Below are 24,611 nucleotides of genomic sequence, written 5' to 3'. Positions count from 1 at the left end.
TAAGAGTTAATGCAATGAAAAGGGATATCATATCAGTTCTTAACAGTAGAAGACCTCATATTAGTCGCTGTGATAAAATGGTCAGTGACTGTGAAGCATCATTCCGGCTTTTAATGTTTTCATCTACTGTACATGTTTACTTTCATTGCTTTTGGATGAAGAATGCTCTGGCTCAACGGGTAACTCTCCGTGTTCCCCGTTTTCAGGGTTTACAGCCCTCACTGAGAAATTCAGCATGAGTAGTAAGAAAGGTTATGGGGCAGATCAATTAACCAGGACTCTGAACAGCTATATTGGAGAGATAGTAACTCGTAAGTTTGTTTTGCTTGTTATTTATCTGTACAGTAGAGGCAAAGGTATATTATAGTCAAAGAATTCCTGAACAATATTTAATTCAGAAATATGTTATTGGGTAGTTTCAGGATTTCTTTAAACTGATGTAAAGTTATTAGTGTTTTGGGTGTGACTCAATTTAGTTTTCAAATAAATCTTTTTTTTTCTTATTTCAGTCACAGAAAGGCTATATAAAAATATAGACAAGAATTAGACTATACAATATCTGTTCTTTCACAATGTCCATGCTATTCGGATGGACTTTGTCCTCAATTTGTTATAAAATTAGAACTGTATATAAGTTCTTACAAACCCTAGAGAAGCAAAAATATATATTACAAGTTTGATCTGTATCTACTCTTATGACTTATTCATATTAAACTGAAAACACCTTATTAATCTTAGTCAAAGATACAGTAGAGTAAACATTAGATAGCACATTGATTTGTGAAAATGAAAACAAAACAGTGGTGAAAAGTATCATAATTATCACAATACAATTGTGTTCTTATGTACTGTGGCATCATTTTGGTTACGAAACTGTATACCCAACCCAAAAGACTCTTTACACTGACAAGGATCCTCATAAACCTTTATGTTACCTTGGTGTTGGAGGGATACTGCAAATTAAATCTGAACAAATTGCTTGTAAACTGCTATGCATCACATCAATGTAATAAAAGTCACATTATATCACATATCGCTTTCTAAGTGGATAATACTAGGAGTTTAAGGATACTAGATCGCTAAAATATTGCATTTGTTGTACTTTATAGTAATACAGTGCATGGCTAGATTTAAGGCTATTGTGTAAATAATTCCCACATAGATAGTGATACATACTGTAGATCTATGGAGGAAATACTTTAGTGGTGCAATTCATGGAAAAGATGTGTGATTTTCTATCAGCAAAATAAAACTCCAGCATAAAAATAGTAGTGTTTTTACTTTTTGTTATGCATGTGCAGTATACTTCATGTATTAAAAGTCTTGGGAGACAAACCACATGCGGAGAAGGCATGATAAACAGGACTTTATTCTGTTACAGATATTCTTGCTGCTGGAGGAGACATTCTGAACTATGCAGGTAAACTACTGATTGTTAAAAACAGAAAAAGGTCATTTTGCATAATACAGCCATAACAGTTTATATGATCATCTACTAGATGACTATAGTGTTCATTCACTGTGGAAGACACCTCATTTTACTGTGGGACTCATTCATGTGTTTGCCCATGATAACCTTACTGCCACATTTGCAACATTCTATTCTTAACTCTCATTTTCAAGTGTGCATTCTTAGTTAATCCAAAATTACCTCCATTTCTGGAATCATGGACTTCCTCTTCTATGTACAGGTGATGCCATTCTAGCACTTTGGAAAGTGGAGAGAATGCAGCTGAGTGACGTGATATCCTTGGCGGTGAAATGCAGTCTCAATATCCAAGATCAATGTGGCATTCGAGAAACTGAAGTAGGCTGCCAACTCAGGGTGAAAATAGGTTGGTATTTATGAGGAGAGGCTGTGGGGCTGTGCAGCATTACAACTACTTGACTACTGTTTGAGGACGTGCTTTCAAAACCAAGAATAAGAGGCACTTTTTTGTCAATGCCAAAACCCCTTTTCTTTCAAGAAATGGCTACTGTAGGATCAGATCACTTATCTATCTAATCAATAAGCTACTGAAAACCACTTGTGCTAGATGAGTCAAGTGGTCTACTCTCTTTGCCAATTTAGTTGTTTTTTTATGTCCTTAAATCATAATTTCCACGAAAACGGTAAGATTTATAATACCTATACCTAAATTGTAAATACTGATCTGCTGTAGAGTAAGTCGGTATGTATCAGCTGGCATCTAAAACAATATATTATGATTATTGCTTATTACATTTTCCTGGGTTTTCTTTCAGTTTCTCATTATCAATTACCATAAAACCTGGACAACTTACTCTTAATTTACATAATCAATTTTACAAATAGGAGATTGAGACTAGTCACACTAGTATTTACTATTAGTATTTAATAAAGAGTCTTAGTATTAAATGGTTTCATTAACCATAAGCAAACTTAAAACTTAAGATTTCAGAAACAGAGCTTACATTTTTTTAGCTTTTTTTTCCTAAGCTTTTTCATCTGTGCTTATTTCAGGTATTTCAGCAGGAAAACTATCTAAAGTTATTATGGGAGATAAAGTCAGTGAATACTTTGTTGTGATTGGACGAGCAGTGGATGAAGTTCGACTTGCTGAAGGATTAGCAGTGGCTAGCACAATCATATTGTCACCAAATGCTTGGGAACTGTGTGACAGAGACAACATAGCAACTGATCCCATAGAAAATGAAAGGGCAGTTAAGGTATGATTTATCACATACAGGGTACTTGTTTTCAGGGTTCAGAATACAGTGCCTTGCGAAAGTATCCTGATCATTCCTTTGATGTCCCATTTTGTGAAATCTTGCCCATTGCCTATTCTTCTTTAAGCTGATTTGTTTAAGCTCTCTCACTTTGCTTATAAAGTAATGCTGCATCCACCATACGTACAGTATGACAGTACGATTAGATAAAAGAAGTTCCAATTCTGTCTCGTCTCACCATAAAATCTTTTTCCATGTGTCTGCTGTATCACTTAGGTGCTTTGTTGCAAATGCCATGTGTGATCTAAGATGTTTTTTTCTCAGTTCCATATAAGCCCTCCTAGTGGAGTGACCGGAATATTGTTGATTAGTGGTCTTTTTCTCCAAACTCCATTTCACTGAGTACTGATAGCAACTGTGAAACAGTAAGTGTTTCAAAGTCACTGTTAGCCTCAGCATCGTTTCACTACCCAGTTTCCTCCTTATTCACCTGCTTGGTTTGAAGGGATGACTGATCTAGGCTTCTTTGTGACACATTGCCTAAATTCTATACTGAATCTAAAACTGTTAATGTTCTCTAAATTATCTTAAAGATCTCTTGTGCAAAATGTAATTTTAATGTAGAATTTAATTTTACTCCTGTTTTTTGTACTCCTGTGCTTTTATCGCTTTTGCATAGCTTCTGATGTGTGTTATATACAGGTATGTGCTAGTGTCAACTCGGATTCTTGACTGCGTTCTTGAAAAGTGCTCATAAATAGATTGCATCTTTGTTCACTTTGAAATGTAGTAAAATAACATTGTGGTATAGTACATCAAAAACAGAAATGGCAAGAAACCGTGGCATAACAAAATAAAAGCATAGTACAGTTATGGTAAAATAATAGGAAAACTGAGACTGTCAAAGCAAATTCCATAAAGAAGCCTTTTACTTTGCCCACAAGCTTCATTCTGTAACTTTTACAGGTCAGATATATAAAGCAAGAACCAAATTTTTCTGTTGAAGAGTATATACAATCAAAAGGAAAACACCTTTCCCATGAGAATATTATTAAAGGTAAGTATTTTTAAATGTATTTTATATATAGTACTGTAAATAAAATATAACTCACACTGCTTAATCTACTCTTCTTTAGGTGTTGTGAGGAAAGCTTCAAGATTGATGCCAAATGCAGACCTTGAGAAAAACCTACGGAAATATGTTATGCAAACTGTTTTGCAGAAAGTAAGTGTAAAGGAAAACCTAAGCCAAACCATAAAAGCTTTACACAGAAAGTGTTTTTCTTATAGAAAAATGCATTATTAATTCTGTGTAAGATTGTTTAGATTCTTAATGAAATTTTGCCATACATAGTAATATGATCATGGGAACAAGTAATAGGTTTATTCCATGCTGAAAAAAAGAAGAAAGAGAACACAATGTTTCGGCCGTGGAGCCTTCTTCAGGTGTGAGAGAGACAGGGCAGTAGGCAAAGGTAAAGTAGCGGGAGAACAAAGGTTGAGAGGGAGGAGGAGTGAGAGGCGGGAGCAGGGGACAGAAAGAGAGGCCAATCAAGAGGTGTGAAGTCAGAATGGGTGCAGAGAGGTGTGAAATGAAACTTCCAATGAATGGAGAAAATTTAAAAGAACAGTAATCTGTCATTAAGGGAAGGGAGAATGTGTGATCCTAGCTAGGATCACACATTCTGCTCCCGCCTCTCACTCCTCCTCCCTCTCAACCTTTGTTCTCCCGCTACTTTACCTTTGCCTACTGCCCTGTCTCTCTCACACCTGAAGAAGGCTCCACGGCCGAAACATTGTGTTCTCTTTCTTCTTTTTTTCAGCATGGAATAAACCTATTACTTTTTCCTTTGCAGCTTACGCATGCTGACGCAGCTACCCACCTGTAATATGATCATTATTACTTTCAATAACTGCTTATACAGTACAATTCAGGGTCACAGTGGCCCAGAGCCCATTCTGCAAAGCATCGGCTGCAAGGCAGGATACACCCTGGACAGGACACCAGTCCATCACAGGGCACACAGAGACACAAACACTCTCACACCAGGGCCAATTAATCTACCTGTATGTCTTTGAACTATGGGGAGAAACTGGAGCACTTGAAGTAAACTCATGGAAACACGTGGAGAACTTAAACCTTCACACAGGTAGTACCAAAGGTCTGGAATTCAAGCTAGGGCTCCAGTACTGCAAGGCACCAATGCTAATCACTTAGCCACCATATAAAATAATATGTTAAATATACATTTTTAAGGTTTATTTTGTCTATTCTGTTATAAAGAACAAACCAATGTATACTAAATCAGTCCAGAATTGAAAAAAATAGGGCACAGTCAGGTACATTAAACAAGACCCTGCAATGCCTCATGATAACTACAGTATCTACAGTATGTCTCCCTCAATAGCTGTCTAGAGAACTGTGGAGTTGTCTGCATGACACAAAGATACCGTATGACCTGCAATTCTATACCCAGTGTTAAAAGAGATGAAGGACAAGGCTGTGCATCTCAAGTGTACATTCTAAGCCTGCATTAGGTCTAAGTGATGATAGATTATTTTGTTTGTTTGTTTCTTTCAACACTAGATTGATGATGATCAGCCTCTTGAGTATTTATCTGAAATGAGACCAGCAACAATTGTCTTTGTTAACCTACAATTCAGGCATTATGTAACTGAATCAGCTCAGTGTTTTGCTATACAACAAGCAACAGATGGAATTGGCCATCAGATGGTTAAGCATCAAGGAAGAATAAATAAAGTATTTATGTTTGACAAGGTAGGTAGTAGTACAATGACTTGAAATTACATTTATGAGAGGAATACCTAAAAAAAGCAAAGCTAATGTTATATTTAAGGTTTTATATTTGCTGAGTATTTCTAAAATTATGACTGCACATGGCTAAATATATATTGAAAATTAATGTATAGTTTTATCAAATAATGCAACTTTCATCTTTTACCATAGCTAATTTATTAAACAAGTTCTGTGTCTTCTGTTTAGTGACAAAAATGTTTATGTGGATCAGATATATTTTTTCAGGTAGTGCTGACTGCTGTTTGACAAGCCTGTATCCTGACTGTTACAGGGCTGCACCTTTCTGTGTGTCTTTGGCCTTCCTGGTGATAAGCGAGAAGATGAGAGTTCTCATGCTTTACAGTCAGCTTTTGGTATACATGAGTTTTGTTCAAAGGAAATAAGGGAAGTAAGGTATAGTGACTTTTTTTATCTTTCAGAATGTTTTCCACATAATTAAGTGCAGGAGTATTGCAATTTCACCTACTCTATTTTTTTAACTCAGATAAATAACACAAGGTATTTTTCATGATACGTATCTATCTGCCAAGCATTTGTGGCCTGTTCTAAAGTTAATTCTGATTCCATCATAGTATGTTCTATGTTAAAATAAAAAATGGAAAAGCATGATTTGAACTCAAAACCCTTACATTACCGTTAATCTGGAAGCATACTGTTAATAAGAAAACTTTGTTTTTTATTTATATATCTAACACATTTTTCACATATATGACTTTATACAGTATATACTGTATATGACTACCACATACAGTATGTTTCTTTAAGTGAATAAGCTATATATGTTAGATACACTTTAGGAGTAGAATTGCAAAAAGCCAGCATTCTATTTCATACAGTGATTAAATTAGGTATGATTAGTCATTTATTGTTATTCAGTTGTAGCTTGTCCAATTGTGTTTTTATTATCTATGCTCTACGTTATTTTGGGGAGGTTGGCATAATATTATACAGTACTTTGCTTAGTACTACATTAAAAAGGACAAAACAGGAATGGGGTTCTTCCTGCAAAACTATTTTATTATTATCTCTAATTTTTATCTGTGTACAAAACATATTAAAATACAAGGCATATTAAACTGCTTGTAAAATGTTTCAATTCCAATACAATGATCATTAAACCCACAGAACAAGAAATGAAGTCAGGCTGTCAATGCTGTATAATGCAGTCCAATATCCCAGGATGCCAAAAGTTACTGTTGAGAACTTAATTCTTGAAGATAAAACCTACTGACCCATTTAGAAACCCCATATCCAACAGGTTTTATTGATAGCCCGTAAAAAATAAATGTCTAAAGACTTGAAACTAATTAATTTATTTATGGATCATCCATCCATTTTCTAATCGCTATATCCAACACAGGGTTATGGGGGAGCTGGATCCTATCCCGGTAAGCAGCAGGCATAAGGCAGTATACACTCTGCTTAGGATGCTAGTGCATCACGGGGCACACACAGACACAAACATGCACACACTGTCACCAGGACCAGTTTTCCCAGAACCCAGTTAACCTACAAGTATGTTTTTTAACCAAAAGAGAAAATCCAGTTGGCCAGCAGAAACCCACATGAACAAGTCAAGAAAATAAAACAACAGAACATGCTGATATCTGCCCAGGAACTAAACCCAGGGCACCAGTGCTGTGAGGCTGCAAAGCTAACCACTGTGCCACACAATTGAGAGATCATTTGGGATAAACATTTGAAAGGTGATTTGAAAAAAAAAATTCAGCCAAGGTCCGAGAGTTCTCTGAATTGAACAAATTACTTGTTTAATTAATCTATAAATTGCAAGTGCTGCTAAACTTTTAAAAGCAGGGAATATATATATATAAGAACAAGTAATAGGTGTCACCTGAAGAAGGCTCCATGGTTGAAACGTTGTGTTTTCTTACTTTTCTTTTCAGCATAGAATAAACCTATTGCTTGTTCCTTTGCAGCCTACGCATGCTGACGTGGCTCCCCACCTGAACTATCTATTTAAGAATATAAGACTAACTGGAGATCTTTACTATAGACCCTCAGATTCCAATGTTGGAGGTCTTCAAACCCACCCAATTTGCTGAATGACAAAACTGACATGGATTTCCTAATCTTACAATGTCAGTGTCTCCAAAGAATCATCTTGCATGCAGTAACTGAAATATTTCATAAGGTTTTGATTTACCATTTGATTGTGGCTGATGTGACACTTTTAACTGCAGTAAAACAGATAGTAATAAACTAATTAAATTAATGAGAGGTGTACAAAAATGTAAAACATTAATTTATGTGGACACTTATTCTTTAAAGAAAGTTGTTTTTTGTTCCACTTTACAAGCAGTGCAGGAATACGCACACAAACAGATGTACATTACCTGTTTTGCCTGGCATACTATATTGCTTTGCGTAGTAACTATTAAGACATACTCCACAGTCTATAGGTTTAGCAGGTAGATTTTGAATTGTCCATTTCTAAATTCAGCAACAATTTAATTCTGATCAATTAAATTGGTAACTGAGAGCTTAGTTAGAACGAAAACAAAATATCCTTCTGTCCTTCAGGATCAGTGTTCCCTTCATTGAAACATTACACAGCTTATAGATCTAAGGAGTTGAATAAAATTATCACCTGGGGCAAACAGCCTTACTTCCAATATCTCAAAAAGTAAGACGTTATTTTCAGTTTTAATAGATAGAAGTCTGTATTGCTTTAAAAAGTAAGCATTAATGAACAATACACATGTCTACACCGGGTTATAACACATCTAAGATAAATAATAATTTTACAATTATGTTAAATAATTTGATGTCACTTCTGGAACAGCACAGCATCTGTTGGTGTGACAAGTGGCCCTGTGTTCTGTGGTGTTGTTGGACATCCTGTACGTCATGAATATACAGGTACATTTCTTTAACACTTTAACACTTTTCTTTACTTTTTTGTAATAAAATATGTATATTATTTCATGGCTGGTTATTATTAAAAGATTTATATAAAATGATCTAAAGATTCTCTCATCCTTTGCTTGATCATAAAAATATCCAGGTAAGACCAGGGCTAAATCTGGGGTGGGTGTATGGATATAACATTTAATTAAAACATATATATGCTAATTACAAATGAAAGTTCTGTGAGGAAAAGAACAGAAGAATAAAAATGGAGGTTTGTGTCAATTTTTAACAGATGCCATGGGTCACCACCATGTTACCTAAAGAGATTCTACATTATGTATTCCACAAAAGCATAAAAGGCGTGCTCTCCAATGAACAATCAAAAGAGAGTAGTTTGAGGTAGTGATTGAACTAAACTTTAAATATGGGTATCCGTTGCATTAATAATGACTGTAGAAACTGGGCATCAAAGGGAGTTTAGTGTCAGAGAATGAATTTCAAAATAATAAAAGGGTACTTTATTCTGATATTGCTAGAGTGTGATGTCAGGGGAGGGGGAGCCCATAAAAATATATACAGTACACTGTAGACCAGTACCCTGGTTAGTCAAGTTCCACTAATGGCACTAACAACTACTCCAACTGCTGCCTAAACAACCTGTGAACTGGATTTCAATAATTATCTTTCAGTTATTGGTCGGAAGGTGAACTTGGCAGCTCGGTTAATGATGAACTACCCTGGAGTAGTCTCCTGTGACAGGGAGACGTACTGTTATTCAAAACTTCCATCTTTCTACTTCAATGAACTACCAAAAAAAGCCATGAAAGGTGTGCAGAACCCTGGGATCATCTATCAATACTTGGCCAAGAAACATCAAAAGTAAGTCAACATGTAAAGTTTTTAATTACCCTTAACTACAACATACTCAATGCACATTTTTTAGAATTTTACACAATCCTTTATAGAGCTTTAAACATAACAAAATATTCTGCTGCAGGATATGTTATGACATGAATAATTTTTAAAAAATGTATTTAACATAATATATTTTAATTCTGGTGATTTGGTTCTATTTAATATTAACAATATTTCTGCAAAGTATTAGTACAATATCAATATCATTGTTTTGCAAAAGGACTCAATGTAAAGTCATTATCCACATGACCAATAGTATGTTATTACAGGTTTGGTTCTTTAATATTAAGCAATGAAGTGGGAAGTTAATATATATCAGGCTGGCACTCATCCATTATTGTTCAAAAATAAAATGACCTAGTGTGAGTTATTTTAAGAATTATTTAAATACAGTGAGTGCACAGTGGATATACAATGTATATTTTTGCTTGCACATGTTCAGTATTGTTTTTTTTCAAGGATTTTTTAAAATGTCTTAAAAAAACATTTTTCAGAACTGTTGGTAAAGCACTAATGTCAGTTGAAAGAGAGGAGAACTATCCCCTTTTAGGTGAGTTATACTGTATTGTTTAAACAAAAATGACAACAGAACTTTCTGTTTATCAAGCTACAGGTATACTATACCTTTTTAAGAGGTAGTGTTTTTTTGACAAAGACAAAGCATTCAGACTGTAAAATTAATTAGTGGAAGTTAAACAATTAGGACTATATGGTGCTATGGTAATTGTTTCAAGTAGAACGTAACTTTCCATTCCTAAGGTTAATTACTTTTCAGGTTGGAATTTATCTAATCATAAATTTGTTTTTAATTCCTAATCCACTTTGTTATTCAACCATAAGGATTATAAGTGGCCTGAATGCAATTAAACAATATGTTTTTTCAGAACAATATCTGTTTCAGAATGGCCTTTTTAAAATTGAAGACGTTTGGTAATCATTTCAATACTTAACATGCATGCTTCCCACTAGGGCGAGAAAAAGAAATGGAAGTCTTTTCCAATGCGTTGAAGCATTTTTTGCAATGCAGAAAATCAGGTTCCAAAGACTACCACAATGTGGTTATATACGAGGCAGCTGTTGGTTATGGAAAAAGCCGTCTCCTGGCTGAAATTGTTTTCAAAGCAGCTAAAGAAGGATTGAGGTGTGTGCTATGTTCTGTTTGATATATCCATAAATTTTATAACTCCTTCTTCCAATTCCGGGTCATGGGGGAAGCAGTAGCCTATCCCAGAAAGGAACGTGCTCAAGGCAGGGTATACCCTGGGACACCAGTCTGTCGCAGGGCAGACACACAGATCTGCGCACACTCACACCTAGGGCCACTTTCCCCAGAAGCCAATTAACCTCACTGAATGTTTCTTTGGACTTCGAGAGGAAACTGGAGCACCCAGAGGAAGCATACATGAACACAGGGAGAACTCCACAGAGATAGTAAACCCAGGGCCCCAGAACTGTGAGACAGCAATGCTAACTACTGCTTGATACAATAATACCTTAATCCCAATAATATAATACCTTAATACCAATATAATACAAATAATATCTTCCCCTGCTGCTTGATTTTTTGAGAAACAAAAATTGAAAATATTTGTAGATCTATACAGTATGCTGTCCATATTAACTACAGTATGCCTGCTTTATGAAATACTCTGTAAAATACTCATTACAGAATCACAGGGAGTGGTACTACTACAGTACTTCAGGTCGGTTCTCGCTGTTTCAGAGCTGTTTCAGGTGTCAGAGCTCGCTGTTTCACCTGCAAGTATACATCCAACACCACACTCATTCAAGGCCCCTCAGGACAATTCCGCATCACCCAGAGGGCATCTTGTACCTCCAGCAACCTATTGTATCTCTTGCAGTAAATGCCCAGCCATCTACATTGGAGAAACAGGAAGGAGACTCAAAGACAGCTACAGAGAACATGTCAGGGTTGTGAAGATTAAAGATCTCTCCAAGCCTATTGTTTCTCATTTCACCTCTGACACCCACGACCACTCTAATCTCTCCGTCCCTGTTCTCAAAGACGGTTTTCCGAACTCATACATCAGAAAACCGAAACCAAACTTATCCTGCAGCTAGGATCACACATTTCCCCTTCTCTTCTCTTAACGACAGACTACATTTCACACCTCTCTACACCTATTCTGACTTCACACCTCTTGATTGGCCTCTCTTTCTGTCCCCTGCTCCCGCCTTTCACTCCTCCTCCCTCCCAGCCTTTGTTCTCCCGCTACATTACCTTTGCCTACTGCCTTGTCTCTCTCACACCTGAAGAAGGCTCAACGGCCGAAACGTTGTCTCTTTTCTTTTTTTCAGCATGGAATAAACCTATTACTTGTTCCTTTGCTACTACAGTACGTGTTGCAGAAGCTTGTTAAAACATTAAATCCAATATGTTTGCTTTTTTCACAGAGTTATTTCTTTTGAGCTTGCAAAGACAGACATCAAACAGCCATTCTACACAGTTCAAACCCTAATGGCACATCTACTGTCTGTGTCGAACTGCAAGAGCTATGTTGAACGTGAAAAGGTTTTAGTTAGCAAGATCAGGCAGCCTGACCAGCAAGACTACCTTTGCTTCTTCAATGATCTCCTTCTTGTTAAGGTGTTGTAAATTGTATCTGCAGCATGGTAAACGCTCTGAGATTGTTTGATATTATTTTCAATGTATGTCTTACAATCAAAAGTTTTAAATAGCTCAATTTTTAAAATATTTGAACATTCGCTACTGTATATTTCTTTTTTTTTTCATTTTAGTTTCCACTTTCAAAAAAAGTCTCTCTTCTGGAAGGAAAGGATAAAGCTCAGCAAATGAAGACATTCTTTATTAATGTATTTCACATGGTCAGTATCTTTTCTCATAACTCAGAAGGGAAAGGAGTGGTGATGAAGACAGTAGAGTGCAAACCAGAAATTAGATTGTTAATTGCTGAGACATACTGTATAATGTAGAGCTTTTGTAACACACACAAAGGATAAATGATCCTAACACATCCATTTTCATTCAGTCATTTTTGCCAATTTTGATTATAGCCTTAATATTCCTTGTGTGTTATCTTTCCTTCTTCCCATTATAATTGGCTTTATGATTGAATTGGCATTATTATATGCTGAAAACGTTGAACATTTCAAACCCCCTTACTGCACATCCCTCCTCACAGTGAGGATAAAAAATTAACCCCAGATATCGGTGATTTTAAACTCTTGCTGCAAGGCTTTCTTTGTGAGAAACGAACTCCCACCCAAGCGACCCGTTTTGAAATGATAAAAGTACTGACCCGAACCCGCCCCATTAGAAATTACACCAAACAATAGTGATGCGCGAGTCACCTTTTCTGTGACCATAGCCCGCCTGACCCGTGTGTAATCCCGCACCCGCCCGCGAGTGTGAGTCAGCCCGCGCATTACTAGTGCTTATGTCTGTATCAAACAGGCTGAGTTGCCAATACAAACTCTTCTGCACCAGTATGCTTTACTTTATCTTCACCAGATTTCCCCTTTAATGGGCCATCTTTGGAGGACAGGGTCAAATCCAGGTCACGGATCTGAGAATTTCTGAGCATACTGTATGACCTTGTTCGGAAAATTTCAGAATTTCATTAACGCGTGTTCAAATACTATCAGAATTTCATTAACACTGTGTCCTGTTTCAGCCACCTCTTCTAATTTATAATGTAGAATACTCCATATGCATGTATGTTCTGCTATAATTTCCATTTCTAATAGATTGTTGAAGAAGAACCATGCCTGTGTGTTATTGATGAGGCACATTATATTGATCCAGTTTCATGGGAATTCATTAAGGAAGCATGTGAGAAAACTCCGGTCTTCATGAGTATGGCACTGCGTCGTTTGCCCCTCCAGAATTCACTTTCTCCAGCAGCTAACAAAGTGATAAGAAATCCCAGAACACTGTATGTGAAATTGTCCGGGCTGGAGGCATCTGTAATTGCACAGCTAGCTTGTCAAATACTGGGGGTCATCAGAATTCCAAGAGAGGTGGAACTGTAAGTTGAATACATTTGTTTTCCCCTTAGAATAAGATTGTTCTGAGCTATTACAATGGTCTAGGAATAAAATATGTGTTCTCTTAACTTTGGTTTCTTTTTAGTAAGTTACAGTAATTAGAGTTACAGTAATTTGCAATTGAACTGACAGAAAGCATCAGTATCACCCTCTATGATGCTTATAGGAATTTCTAGATATACTGTACACATTTTCCTAATCTATTATTTGCATTGCTTTTCAAAAAAATTTCTTTCCTACAAAATTGAATTTAGATTTCTGGTGGAACGAAGTCATGGAGTTCCATACTACTGTGAAGAAGTGTTAAAGAGCCTCTATTTAAGTTCTGTGATTGTGTTGGAGGAAATGGATGATGAAGAGGAAGATGATGATATAGATATGTTGTTTCCAGAACCACAAATAGTCATTAAAAAATCTAAAGTCAGTCAGATTTGGAATCCTGAAGAAGGTATAAAAAGCTATTTTAACAGAATTGTCAGAAGAAGTTTTTGAAAGCAAACTGATTTACCTACTACCAATTCTACTAATGTGCTTATTTGCTATGCTTTCTTCATAGGTTCTGCAAAGACAGAGCTATTAAAAACCCGGAAGGTCAAAGCCCTTGATAAAGCTTCCTCTGACCGCAAATTTGTCTGTCACATTGGAGAAGCAGCAAAGCTGCACGAAATCCCAATTCCTCTTGCACTGAAAGGTATCACTAAACATTTGATATTGAAACATTTAAATATCAATAAAACTCAATATGAATTGTTCTTTCATATGTCATATTTCAGAATTTTACTGAAAGCACTTTGGAACCGCTGATGTAATTCACCTAAAGTGCAAGAATTATATTATTCTCGATATGAGTTTTATACTATTCCATTTTTTTTACTTTTTTGTGTACTGCAGGCATGGCTCTGTCTCAGCTTGATCACATGCTGCCTGCAGAGCAAATGGTTGTTAAGTTTGCAGCAATAATTGGGCACACATTTACCACTCAGATGCTTCAATACATATTGCCTGAGGTGATGGATCAAAAGTTAAACCAGTCCCTAGTTTCACTTTTCAGGTCACACATTTTTGAATGTGCCTCCGGACATACAGAAACCTGGCATCCATTTGCAAAAGAAACTGAGCATTCAGATATGTTAGACTGCTTTTGTCCACTGGATGACAAAAAAGATGAGAAGGGTAAGTCACCACTTCATACATACCATAGAAACTTTACAGGAGAGAAACTACAATGTAGCATGTGCAACAATAAAATCTGGGATTACGTATTGATTACTTTGGAGAATTTAACATTCACGATAGTTTGGTAAGGTAAAGGAAATTTCAAAAAATCACTTGAAATATTTCACACTGCCCCTGACCAAACATTGTTTCACTCCATTCCAAAATATTATATGGTCAAATGTTTACAGAATTTGTCTGTATCTGCACAGTATATTGAAAGTTTGAAAGTGAGACATAAAATATCAAAATGCTGTGTGTACAGTATAACACGGAGTACAATTAATAGCTTTTAAAGCAAAACAAAACATTCCTTTGCAAAATATATTAATTACTATTTTTTTTTCTTTTAACCAGAGCACCCCAGTAAGGCTTCTGATCCAAGTGACTCTGTGTGGAAATGCAAAGTAATGAGATTTTCCACAACTCTTGTGAAGGAAACAGCATATGAATTGTGGCTTAAGGATCAGAAAAAAGAAATTCACTGTAAATGTGCTGGGTACCTTTTGAAACAAGCCCATAGATGCAATAGCTGTGGGGGTGATGAGTTTATATTTGGACATAAGGCAGCTATAGGGTCAACTATCATTGAAATCAGCCCTGATGTCTTAAACAAGCAACAGGCAGAAGATTACAATTTTGCATCACAACAGGTGCATCAGAGATATCAGAGGGGTAAGCAACACAAAAATAATAAGGAAGGGTATTTTTCCCTAGAGCAGACTTTGCTGTTACTTATTTCTAATTCCAGTTAAACAACATTATTTAAAAAAACACCTGCTCTCTAGACATTGTACATTTTTTTTAGTAAATAAACACCCTTAACTAAGGGGTTACTGTTTATTTAACCAATATTATAATAGATACCTCTATTTTAACCACATTATATTGAGTAAATGTGTAGATTTATATTCTATACCATCTGGTACTTATGCTTGAAATGACAAGCACCAAATAAAAAGCAGACCTTGAAATGAAATGAATATTTGTACTGTATTTAATAGCTCCTGTTGCATATTTTACTTAGAGAATTCTGGGATATTTGGTCCATCCTTGACAAACAACAGAGTTTCCCCTATGCAGTCTAGCAGGTAGGCAACAAATCCTGTGCCAGGCTCAACCTGGGTTCAGACATGCTATGATTTTTACCAAATGTTTTAAAAAAACTTAACAGATGGGGGCTTCCATATGGTTCAAGTGCTAAAGGCATTTGTTTGGAGTGCAGTTAAGGCTCTATAGTACACACACTGCAGACTATGACTAGGAATGCTCAGGTGGTGGTGCAGAATTGGCCCAACTCTGCTGGGACTGAGTGGGCTGGATCTGGCCAATCCTGTATATCAAATAAAGCAACACTTAACACTTTATGTCCATGTTGGAAAAAAAAAAAATCTTACAAGTCCCATCCAGTTAGATCAGAACATTAACTGTTTAAATGGACATTTTCAAAAAGTTAGACTTCTAAGCTTGTATAAAGCACAATTAAATTGCTAAATTTTTCCCATCTTAACAAGATTCTTGTTCTTTTTTCATTGGCAAATGTTTTTTTGTACGTAAAACAAACAGAATACATTATCTCCTGTCTTTTATACTATTTAATTTATGATTAACTTTAAAAATACATTTTGCACGCCAATTTCCCTGCAGTTGTGAGAGCAGTTTCTTGACCAAATTAGACAGCAAGTTGGATGACTGTAAAGTAGTGGAGGAGAGCTGTAAACACTGCAGATGTGCAGAGATCATGGAATGTGTGTTATCTCCCATGGTACGACACTGGATGGGCGTGGGCGATGTTCCAAAGACATTTTATTATCTGCTAGAGACAGCTGCTGCAGCATCATTTTTATCCAACAATCTGAAGGTGTGTTTCATTTTTTTTATTTGAACTTTCTAAAACAATCTTGGCTTTTAATTCATCTTTTATCAAATGAACTTGACTTTCAACAGGCTTTGTCATATTTAAATGAAGCCACAATTATTCTGGACCTGCTGAAAGCTGGGACAGCTCCTTTTGAAACAGCAGAGACAAAACGGAAAATAAAAATCACAAACTTTGAGAAGGCATGTGTATATCGTCTTAAAGGAGAGGTACTGTATTGTGTCTGAACTGTGTTTCTGAACTTGTCAGTGGCAAAAAAATAATGGTGCACCGTAGATCATTCATATTTTTCTCTGTAGAATAATTTGAAGAAACAAATGCTATACATTAATTTACTGGATTGACAGCTTTTTGACATTTTCATGTAGATAAATACTTCCTTTTCTAGTTGCCATTATCATCCAGTTACCTTTAAAATCGGCACTTCAGCTCAGATGTAATTCGATTATCCAGGCTTTATTCATATTGTGATTAATTAAAGCAAAAAAAGGAAAAAACTAAATCTAGCTAATGATTCATAAATACTTCTGAATACTCTAACTCAGACAAACCCTTTTAGAAAACTAAAACACATGTGGAAATTCTTGTATTCTAATAAAACAATTGTTTATGTTTTTGTGTTCACGGGTGTACTACTGTATACTGTATACAGTACTTTACATAGACCAAATTGATTGCTACAGACTGTGTGTATGGCGGCCTCTAGTGGCAGCCTTATGGACATTGCAGTCTTCTCATGGGGTACCATGCTACATTGGTAACAGACTTTTCACACTTGTGTTCCTCAGGTGATGTTCAACACTGGGCAAATCAAAGAAGCTCAAGAGATGTTCTTGAATGCTTTGAAGCTGCTAAACAGGAGACTCCCAAAGAACAGAATTCTTGTGTCACTGAAGTGCATCATTGAGAAAATCAAGAGTTTCCAATCAAAGCACATTGAAACACCGGTGTAAGGGTCATTATTAATGTATATATATGTTTTTTATATGTATTTTTTAATGGTGGTCAGCATTTGAAAACAACTGGATATGTTCGCGAAATCCCAATAATAAAACTAGATTTGAAATAAATCATTTGCTTAACCAATTATTAGCAAATTAAAAGGAGAACACAATAGTGGGTGTGTTTTACTCTCCCCACATAATTAAAGTTAGTTACCAAGCAAAATGAAACAGTTTGAGGCACAAAATGAAAGGTTATTTTCAATCTGATTGTTCCATTGTCTTGGTACTCTATTCAGGCACTACCACTACTGATTAAAATTCCACATTAAACCTCTCTGTATGAAATGATACAGGAAAGAAGAAGTTTGAAAGTGCTGTGTAACAGACCTGCAGCTCACACACAAGAGGATGACATCACAAATTGGAATTAAATAATGACGAGTAATGAAAGGAACAATTGGAAAGATTACAGACAGATAAATCCATATTTTAGTTTTTCAGATGAACAGAAAATTGCATGTTGGAAGAAAATCCATAAATATTATTAGAATATTGTCTGATGACAATTTTGGCACTATCAGAATATTGAGTAAAAACATAAAATAACAGTACACCTCAGTCTTTCACATTTTCTACATCATTTAATACCCTATGGAATGCTTTTTAGTATGGTGATCCTAAACACAGATTCATGCTACAGAAAAAGACCACACGTGGCCTCAATCTCTCAACACTTTTCTTAACACAAAACCGATATGGAATGGATACTGAGCCATGAGAAATTAAAGTAATACCAAAAGGAACTACAATTATTTTGCAATTTTGTATTTGTATTCTACTCTTTTCATTAACATTTGTGCATTTCTCAACAGGGAGAAAAAGCTAGCTGTTTTGCATGAACAAATTTGTTGTTTATCCTATATCTCGCAAATAAGCTGCATGGCAAAAATACCAAAATACACTGTATCTGCTTCACTTGCCATTGTGATGGAAGTTAATTCTGCTAAACGCAGTGCAGAAGAACACAAGGTTTGTCAAACCCCTTTCCTCTCTATTGACAACAAGGAGCTGGTAGGTATACTCCCCTACCAGGGAAATTGGAGAATAAATTGTGGTCAGTCAGTCCACTTTTAGTAGAATGTCAGTTCCACTTAATGTTCATGGAGATACAGTATGTGACCACTTAGCCAAAAGTTAATACAGCTCTGCATATGATGTGATGAGCAGTTAACTGTATCTGCTGCAATGTTCCACCCTTGAGACACATTAGTTAAGTTTGCTGCAGCCTTCAGCAAAGCCAGTGGAATATTCTCCCAACAGTTGCAGCATTTGTGAGGTCAAGTACATTAGACCTCTTTCCTATAGCATAGCACAATGGTGAGAAGCTCTGCTCTTCTATTACTTAATAGAACATAATAAATTGGATAGCTTTCCCACTGCTTCAGACTATATGCGTATCTCCTATATATACCTTATTTATTTATGTAAAGCAATGTACAGTACAGCATATTATGTGTAGTTCACTGTATTATAGTAATATGCAGACCTCAGAGTGTTAAATTAAAGATGGTATCAAGCAAGTTTAATGGCATGATTCATATCTCTCTTTTCTCTTTATTGATGTTTTTCCCAGATCATTCATTCCTCTGTTGATTACTTTCACTACTGTCAGATTATGGGACTGGAAGGTGAACGCAAACGATATGAAAATCTCCTGTATGCAAAATGTGCTGAATTACCACATACAATGGAAGGAGTAGTGCTAATTAGCTATTTTGTGCGAACACTTTGTGCTGTCAAACTATTTTCAGGAGAACTAAGTGAATCAATTGAATATGGTAAATACCGCTGAACCATAACAAAACTTTTCAGAGATACAATTTCAGTAACACTGTAATGTTAGGCTTCATCTTCTTTTTTTGTTTCACAGGTTTTCGGGCCTGTAAAATTGCAAAATTGCTCAACAAACCAGGACTGGATATGTGTACTATCTCCTTTATGTATACACCTCTGCTACTGACCTACAGGTTTTTCCATCTATGAAGTATATATTGTTGTGTTCTGTTATTACAATCAGTAAAATTTGTTATAAGGACTTGCAATATGACTTTAACCTTGTGAAATTTGATTTAGAACAAATGGAAGAAAAAAGTAATATTACTTATTTGGGTGATGCTGGTAAAGTACGGTAACTTACATTTGTATTACAGCACGGAATTTTATCAGAGCAATTTGGTTGAAACACCTTCACAATGTTTCACTTGGGTCTTGAATGCTCAATCTTCCAGAATCCTAACCATTGCTCCACACGGATGCCCCCATATAACCGAAACAGTACACAAAAGTAAAAAAAAATATCAGAGATTTCTGAATCCTACCATATGTAAATAAGATACCATTCATCAGGATAAAGATGATGGTAAATGTTGGTTTTCTTGTTTTTGAAATGACTTCTCCTTGCATGCTTGTAGGTTCCCTGAGTGTGTTAGGTTGCTTCAAACCTTGGAATACCTGGCAAATTCAAATCTCAACAGTACAGCCAAAGGCTGGTTCTATACAGCATGTTTTGATATTCTACTTCATACAGGTACAGTAAGCATGTTAGGCTACAAGCTTAAAGTAATATTTTATTCTGTACTATAGTCAGTCATTGTTTCTTAAATAATGTGAATTAACTACATAATTTTCACATTTAGGATGCTCTGCTTTATTCATTTTATGTGAAGGCCACAAATAATTGAGTAATCACATTGAAAACCAAAGGAAACATCACAATGTTAGGAATTAATTCAATCTTCTTTTGTTTTCTCTAGAAAATGTGGGATTTTGAAAAATGCTCAACTGCTTTTGGCAACTTTTGCAATACATGTGTACTGTCTTTCTAGGATTTGTTTTAAAATCCTTTGATGAGTGTTTGAACTTTGTTGAAGAGGCCGATTCTGACCCGACTCTTGTCGTAGACAAAAGTTTAATGTTGGACCTGTACTCATCTGTTGCACTGTGGTACGTACAGTTGTTAGTGACTGTCAATTCAAGCAGGATTTATTTATTGCTTAATATTGTTAAAAACATATGCTATATGTTATGTCACTAAACTGGGGCATTAGGACCCACACTGACTCCAGGGTTAGAACTCCTTATTGGTCCAACTAACATCCAGCAGCAACCTTAGCTTTCCCAAGAGGTCTCCCATCTAGGTGCTGGCCGGCTCACACCTTGTTAGCTTTAGTGGATTGCTAGTTGTGAGTTACAGGGTGATATAGCTCCTCTCTATATCATAGTAATGACCTATGAACTACATGTCATATTTTAAAAACGTGTTCCAACATTTGCCAGCCAAGTATTCTAATTTACTTCAATTTGTATTTGCAACAGGTATGCAAGGATTTGCGAATGGGATAGAGTCTGTTTCTTCTATGTGAAAGCCAGAGGACTAGCTTGTCAAGCTCCATCATCTCTACAATCCATAAATGGACATGTGAAGTTTCTGGAGTGTCATGTTTTGGTGTTCAGGAAGGCTCTATCTGAACAGAATAAACATGTGATGAAGATTTACCAAAAGACACAAAAGGTGACTTTCCTGAAATGAAAGCTCTTTAATACTGTAAGCAGATAATCTTCAAAGTACTAGTACAATAGAAATAGGCTTTTGCTTGCAGAACATCCACAGGTCCCCAGTGTACAACCCACTATTGAGATACTGGGATCCCTATCTCTAGATGTAGATTCAATTGAATAAGATTTGGAGAAAAAAGAACCCTAAATGGTTTCAGCAAAATATCTTAGATGATTCTACAAAGTAACCAAGTAATCACATTGTTATTCCCCAAAAAGCAGTATGAGACAAATATAGGTGGCCTAACAGTACAGTATCTCTGTGTGAGTTCCTTTACAAATATATCATTTCAATTTATGGCCCAAAAACAGGAAATTAATTGGGGATTATATTTTTACAAACAAAACAAAGGATACTCATCTGTTGGTAGCATGACTTTCAATGACATTTAAAATTTAGATTTCATATTTCTAAATCATAAGTAGAAAACTGCTAAAGTCTTTTTCTAATGCTTTTTGTTCCCTATTTCCAGCTCTTTCATGATTTCAAGGCAAGGTATGCAACCAGCAAAGTTTACTTTCCCAGGCTTTTGCATCTAAAAGCATATGTATACCTTATGTCTGGACAACCGAGCATTGCAAAAGGCCTTTTGAAAAAAGGTTCAGAACTGAGTCAGAAGCATGGAAATAAGTTAGAAGAGAGCTGGATAAAGCAAAGTGAGGTCAGTACTGTTAGTGTTGTTCATAGAAAAGACAGAAATGTAGACTTAAAAAAAGTATTTTTAGTATGTTCATTAGAATTTTCAGAATTTATTCATACTTTCACAATAATTTAATGGAATTTAAATTAAATTAAAATGGACTTTGGGAGGAAGTCCAACCTTAACCTCGGCCACTTCTACATGCATATAAATATCATGATCAAGCCATTTTTGCACTTAATTTTGCACAATACGAGAAAGCACTCATCCTCTTGAGAAAGAGACCTTACCATGTAATTTTTCTCAAATTCCCTTTTCAGATTTCGGTGTTTTGCAAAATGTCTCATCATTATTTCTTCTCTTTTTGGTACTGTACTTGGAGCCAGAAATCTGACTTAATCCATTCAGATACTATGTTAGCATTGCACCCAAGTCCAAAATGTCCCTCAGAGATGTCTCAACCATTTTCACCTGCAACTAATTCATACTCCTGGGTACTCAAACCATTTTGCTGACTTACTCTTGTGTTCAAAGTTCTTATTCAGTCTCCATTCTTCCATTCACTGTAAACCGTAATTCCTACTTCATCTTTCATATCCGCAAACTCCACAGGCCATCAAAAGCAGGAAGCCATTCACATGCTAGCTATCTGCCATCAAATTTTTACCTGCTATGGGACTCCCATTCTGAATCAGCTTACACTCCCCTCTTATCAATAGTCCTGACAGCCCTGTTTCTCCACGTCATCTGTCCTCTCAAATGAAGAACACTGACCAGCCTGGGCCAAGCACATTTATGCATTACTGTCAATTAGACTCAGCAATCAGTCCTTCCAGACATATTTATTTTGCTTATCTCTCTCCTCCCATCCAACAGTCTGTTAATCAACAAGAACTGGGAAATACCTGTAGTTACATGCCAGCAGTTTCCACAAAAGTTGGCTGTATTGCCAAACACATTGGTTCTGAATTGGTGCAGCATCCCCTGCTGCTCATTGAAGAATCACCATCCAAAAACTAAAATGTCTAAAATGCAGGTCTTCCGAAGGCTGCCAGGCACTGCCTAAAAATGGGTTCTCTGTACATTCTGTGTGGCTTTCACCCGCGCCTCAGCCTTGCAAAAGTTCTGATCTCCAATTCCCATTTATGATTCCTCGCCAGCACTTTGTGATTTATGTTTTATAATCCTCATCATTTTCTGGATGTTCTTTAGTGCCAGAAGTGGTACAATGCAAATGCTGACTCCCTGTACATCTCTTCCTCACTCAAAACAGTATTATTCACAGCGCCATGCCCCAACCTCTTTACTCTCACTGGTTGGCCATGAAACAATACTAAGGCTTACACTGGATCTGTCATATTCCCTTATATTTGTATTTTCTAATAACTATATTATTTTCATATCCTACATGAAACTTTGTAAATTAAGAATTCTATATTAGTGTTATGGGGGCCTAATTATTTGGCAGGTTCTGACAGTTTCATCCTTAAGGTCAGATGATTGTTGGCTCAGCCCAGATAGGTCAATAAATCAACCTAATTTACACCTGTGTTCTGTCTTAAGTAGGGTTTGACCAACCTACTTAAATTCAGTTTTAAAAAGAGGTCAAATCTAATCTTGTAGGGAGCTGCGTCACCATGTGTAGGCTGCTAAGGAACAAGTACAGGTTTATTCCAGGCTGAATAGAGAAGAAAGGAAGCACAACGTTTCGGCTGCTCCCACCCGAAGAACGCTCCACAGCCGAAACGTTGTGTTTCCTTTCAGCATGGAATAAACCTTTATTTGTTCCTTTGCAAACTCTTATCTTGTCCACTGAAGCCTTTGAATTTGCAAAAATATTATGATTCTTGTTTACCCCCTAGTTCATTATATTTTGCATCCCTTCCCACACCACATCTTTCCCCTTGCAATAGGTCCTTGGCTTAGTAGTTCAGGTGGGGAGCTGCGCCAGCATGCGTAGGCTGCAAAGGACCAAGTAATAGGTTTATTTCATGCTGAAAAAAAGAAGAAAGAAAACACAATGTTTTGTTTTCTTTCTTATATTTTCAGAATGGAATAAACCTATTACTTGGTCCTTGGCTTATCCCACTTAAGAAGGTGTGTGGGGGGGATCCCATCATCAGGGTATCACTGTGTCAGCCAGGCACGTTAAGACAGTAAATCAATCTGATCTCAATTATGTCTGTATTCTGACTTAATTGTGGTTTTACCAAATCACTGAACACAAGGAAAATAAGAAACAAAGTTTACTTTGAAGAAACAAGAAGTGAAAAGCTACGTACAACTTGGGAGAAGTCTGCTCTTTGATTTATAAGATGCAGCATTTCAAATATTTAAATATCTGTAAAGATAAGAAATTAGTTTTAAGTACTCTAAATACAGAGGATGTCTAATCTTACCCAGTCTAATGCATTCGCTACGTGAGTGCTTGGTCATCAATTTGCATATTATGGGACAGTAAAACATATTTTATTTATACTATTGTGTAATCTTTTTAATTTGGAAAAAGTCTTTACTTCATGTATCAAAGAAACCTTTTATAGCAGATCAAGTCATAGTAAGTTTGAAAGACTTGAAGTTTAAAAAAAATGTAATAATTTCTGTATTTGTACCATTTAAGGACTCATGGTTTGGACAGTTAAGACAACCTACAGACCAGTGGTTAAAAACAACAATGAAAATTCCAGATTGGAAAGAAGCAGCGGAAATGGAAATGGATGAATTGTCCAACACCAGGTATCTTCTGACAGGCATTGAAAATAAAGCCTCTGATCCTGGCCCTGCACATGAAGGCTCAACTGTGTTTCCTCCTCTTGAAAAAACAGATGCAAAGTTGCTGTTCAATGACATATAACTAAATTCTCTACTCATCCATGAATTATCATTAAACCAAATCCTTATCTGGTATGTGACAAAGCTAAATATTTTGCATATGATCAATAATTATTTTAAAACTAAAAATAGGATATATATATAATTAATTTACAACAAATACA

General features: G+C 36.0%; 1 protein-coding gene across 1 annotated transcript in view; it reads left to right on the top strand.

Moving 5' to 3' along the window:
- The window catches only part of LOC102694164 (adenylate cyclase 10), a 25,336-nt gene extending 725 nt beyond the window's left edge, over window positions 1-24,611 (top strand). The window contains exons 2-32 of the mRNA XM_015359032.2: window positions 207-311; window positions 1,382-1,420; window positions 1,692-1,835; window positions 2,483-2,688; window positions 3,655-3,745; window positions 3,825-3,913; window positions 5,276-5,467; window positions 5,778-5,899; window positions 8,310-8,386; window positions 9,067-9,256; window positions 9,787-9,842; window positions 10,262-10,433; window positions 11,708-11,900; window positions 12,053-12,139; window positions 13,022-13,302; window positions 13,576-13,769; window positions 13,878-14,012; window positions 14,213-14,494; window positions 14,894-15,211; window positions 15,564-15,627; window positions 16,184-16,397; window positions 16,484-16,624; window positions 17,204-17,364; window positions 18,232-18,388; window positions 18,993-19,197; window positions 19,290-19,386; window positions 19,831-19,946; window positions 20,245-20,362; window positions 20,735-20,930; window positions 21,448-21,636; window positions 24,236-24,611. Of these exons, the coding sequence (XP_015214518.2) occupies window positions 207-311; window positions 1,382-1,420; window positions 1,692-1,835; window positions 2,483-2,688; window positions 3,655-3,745; window positions 3,825-3,913; window positions 5,276-5,467; window positions 5,778-5,899; window positions 8,310-8,386; window positions 9,067-9,256; window positions 9,787-9,842; window positions 10,262-10,433; window positions 11,708-11,900; window positions 12,053-12,139; window positions 13,022-13,302; window positions 13,576-13,769; window positions 13,878-14,012; window positions 14,213-14,494; window positions 14,894-15,211; window positions 15,564-15,627; window positions 16,184-16,397; window positions 16,484-16,624; window positions 17,204-17,364; window positions 18,232-18,388; window positions 18,993-19,197; window positions 19,290-19,386; window positions 19,831-19,946; window positions 20,245-20,362; window positions 20,735-20,930; window positions 21,448-21,636; window positions 24,236-24,469 (4,865 nt within the window). The 3' untranslated portion in view covers window positions 24,470-24,611. The remainder of the gene's footprint in view (window positions 1-206; window positions 312-1,381; window positions 1,421-1,691; window positions 1,836-2,482; window positions 2,689-3,654; window positions 3,746-3,824; window positions 3,914-5,275; window positions 5,468-5,777; window positions 5,900-8,309; window positions 8,387-9,066; window positions 9,257-9,786; window positions 9,843-10,261; window positions 10,434-11,707; window positions 11,901-12,052; window positions 12,140-13,021; window positions 13,303-13,575; window positions 13,770-13,877; window positions 14,013-14,212; window positions 14,495-14,893; window positions 15,212-15,563; window positions 15,628-16,183; window positions 16,398-16,483; window positions 16,625-17,203; window positions 17,365-18,231; window positions 18,389-18,992; window positions 19,198-19,289; window positions 19,387-19,830; window positions 19,947-20,244; window positions 20,363-20,734; window positions 20,931-21,447; window positions 21,637-24,235) is intronic.

This window comes from Lepisosteus oculatus, chromosome 12 (assembly GCF_040954835.1).
Source record: "Lepisosteus oculatus isolate fLepOcu1 chromosome 12, fLepOcu1.hap2, whole genome shotgun sequence".
Taxonomy (NCBI): domain Eukaryota; kingdom Metazoa; phylum Chordata; class Actinopteri; order Semionotiformes; family Lepisosteidae; genus Lepisosteus; species Lepisosteus oculatus.
This window is presented reverse-complemented; position numbering and strand designations above follow the sequence as displayed.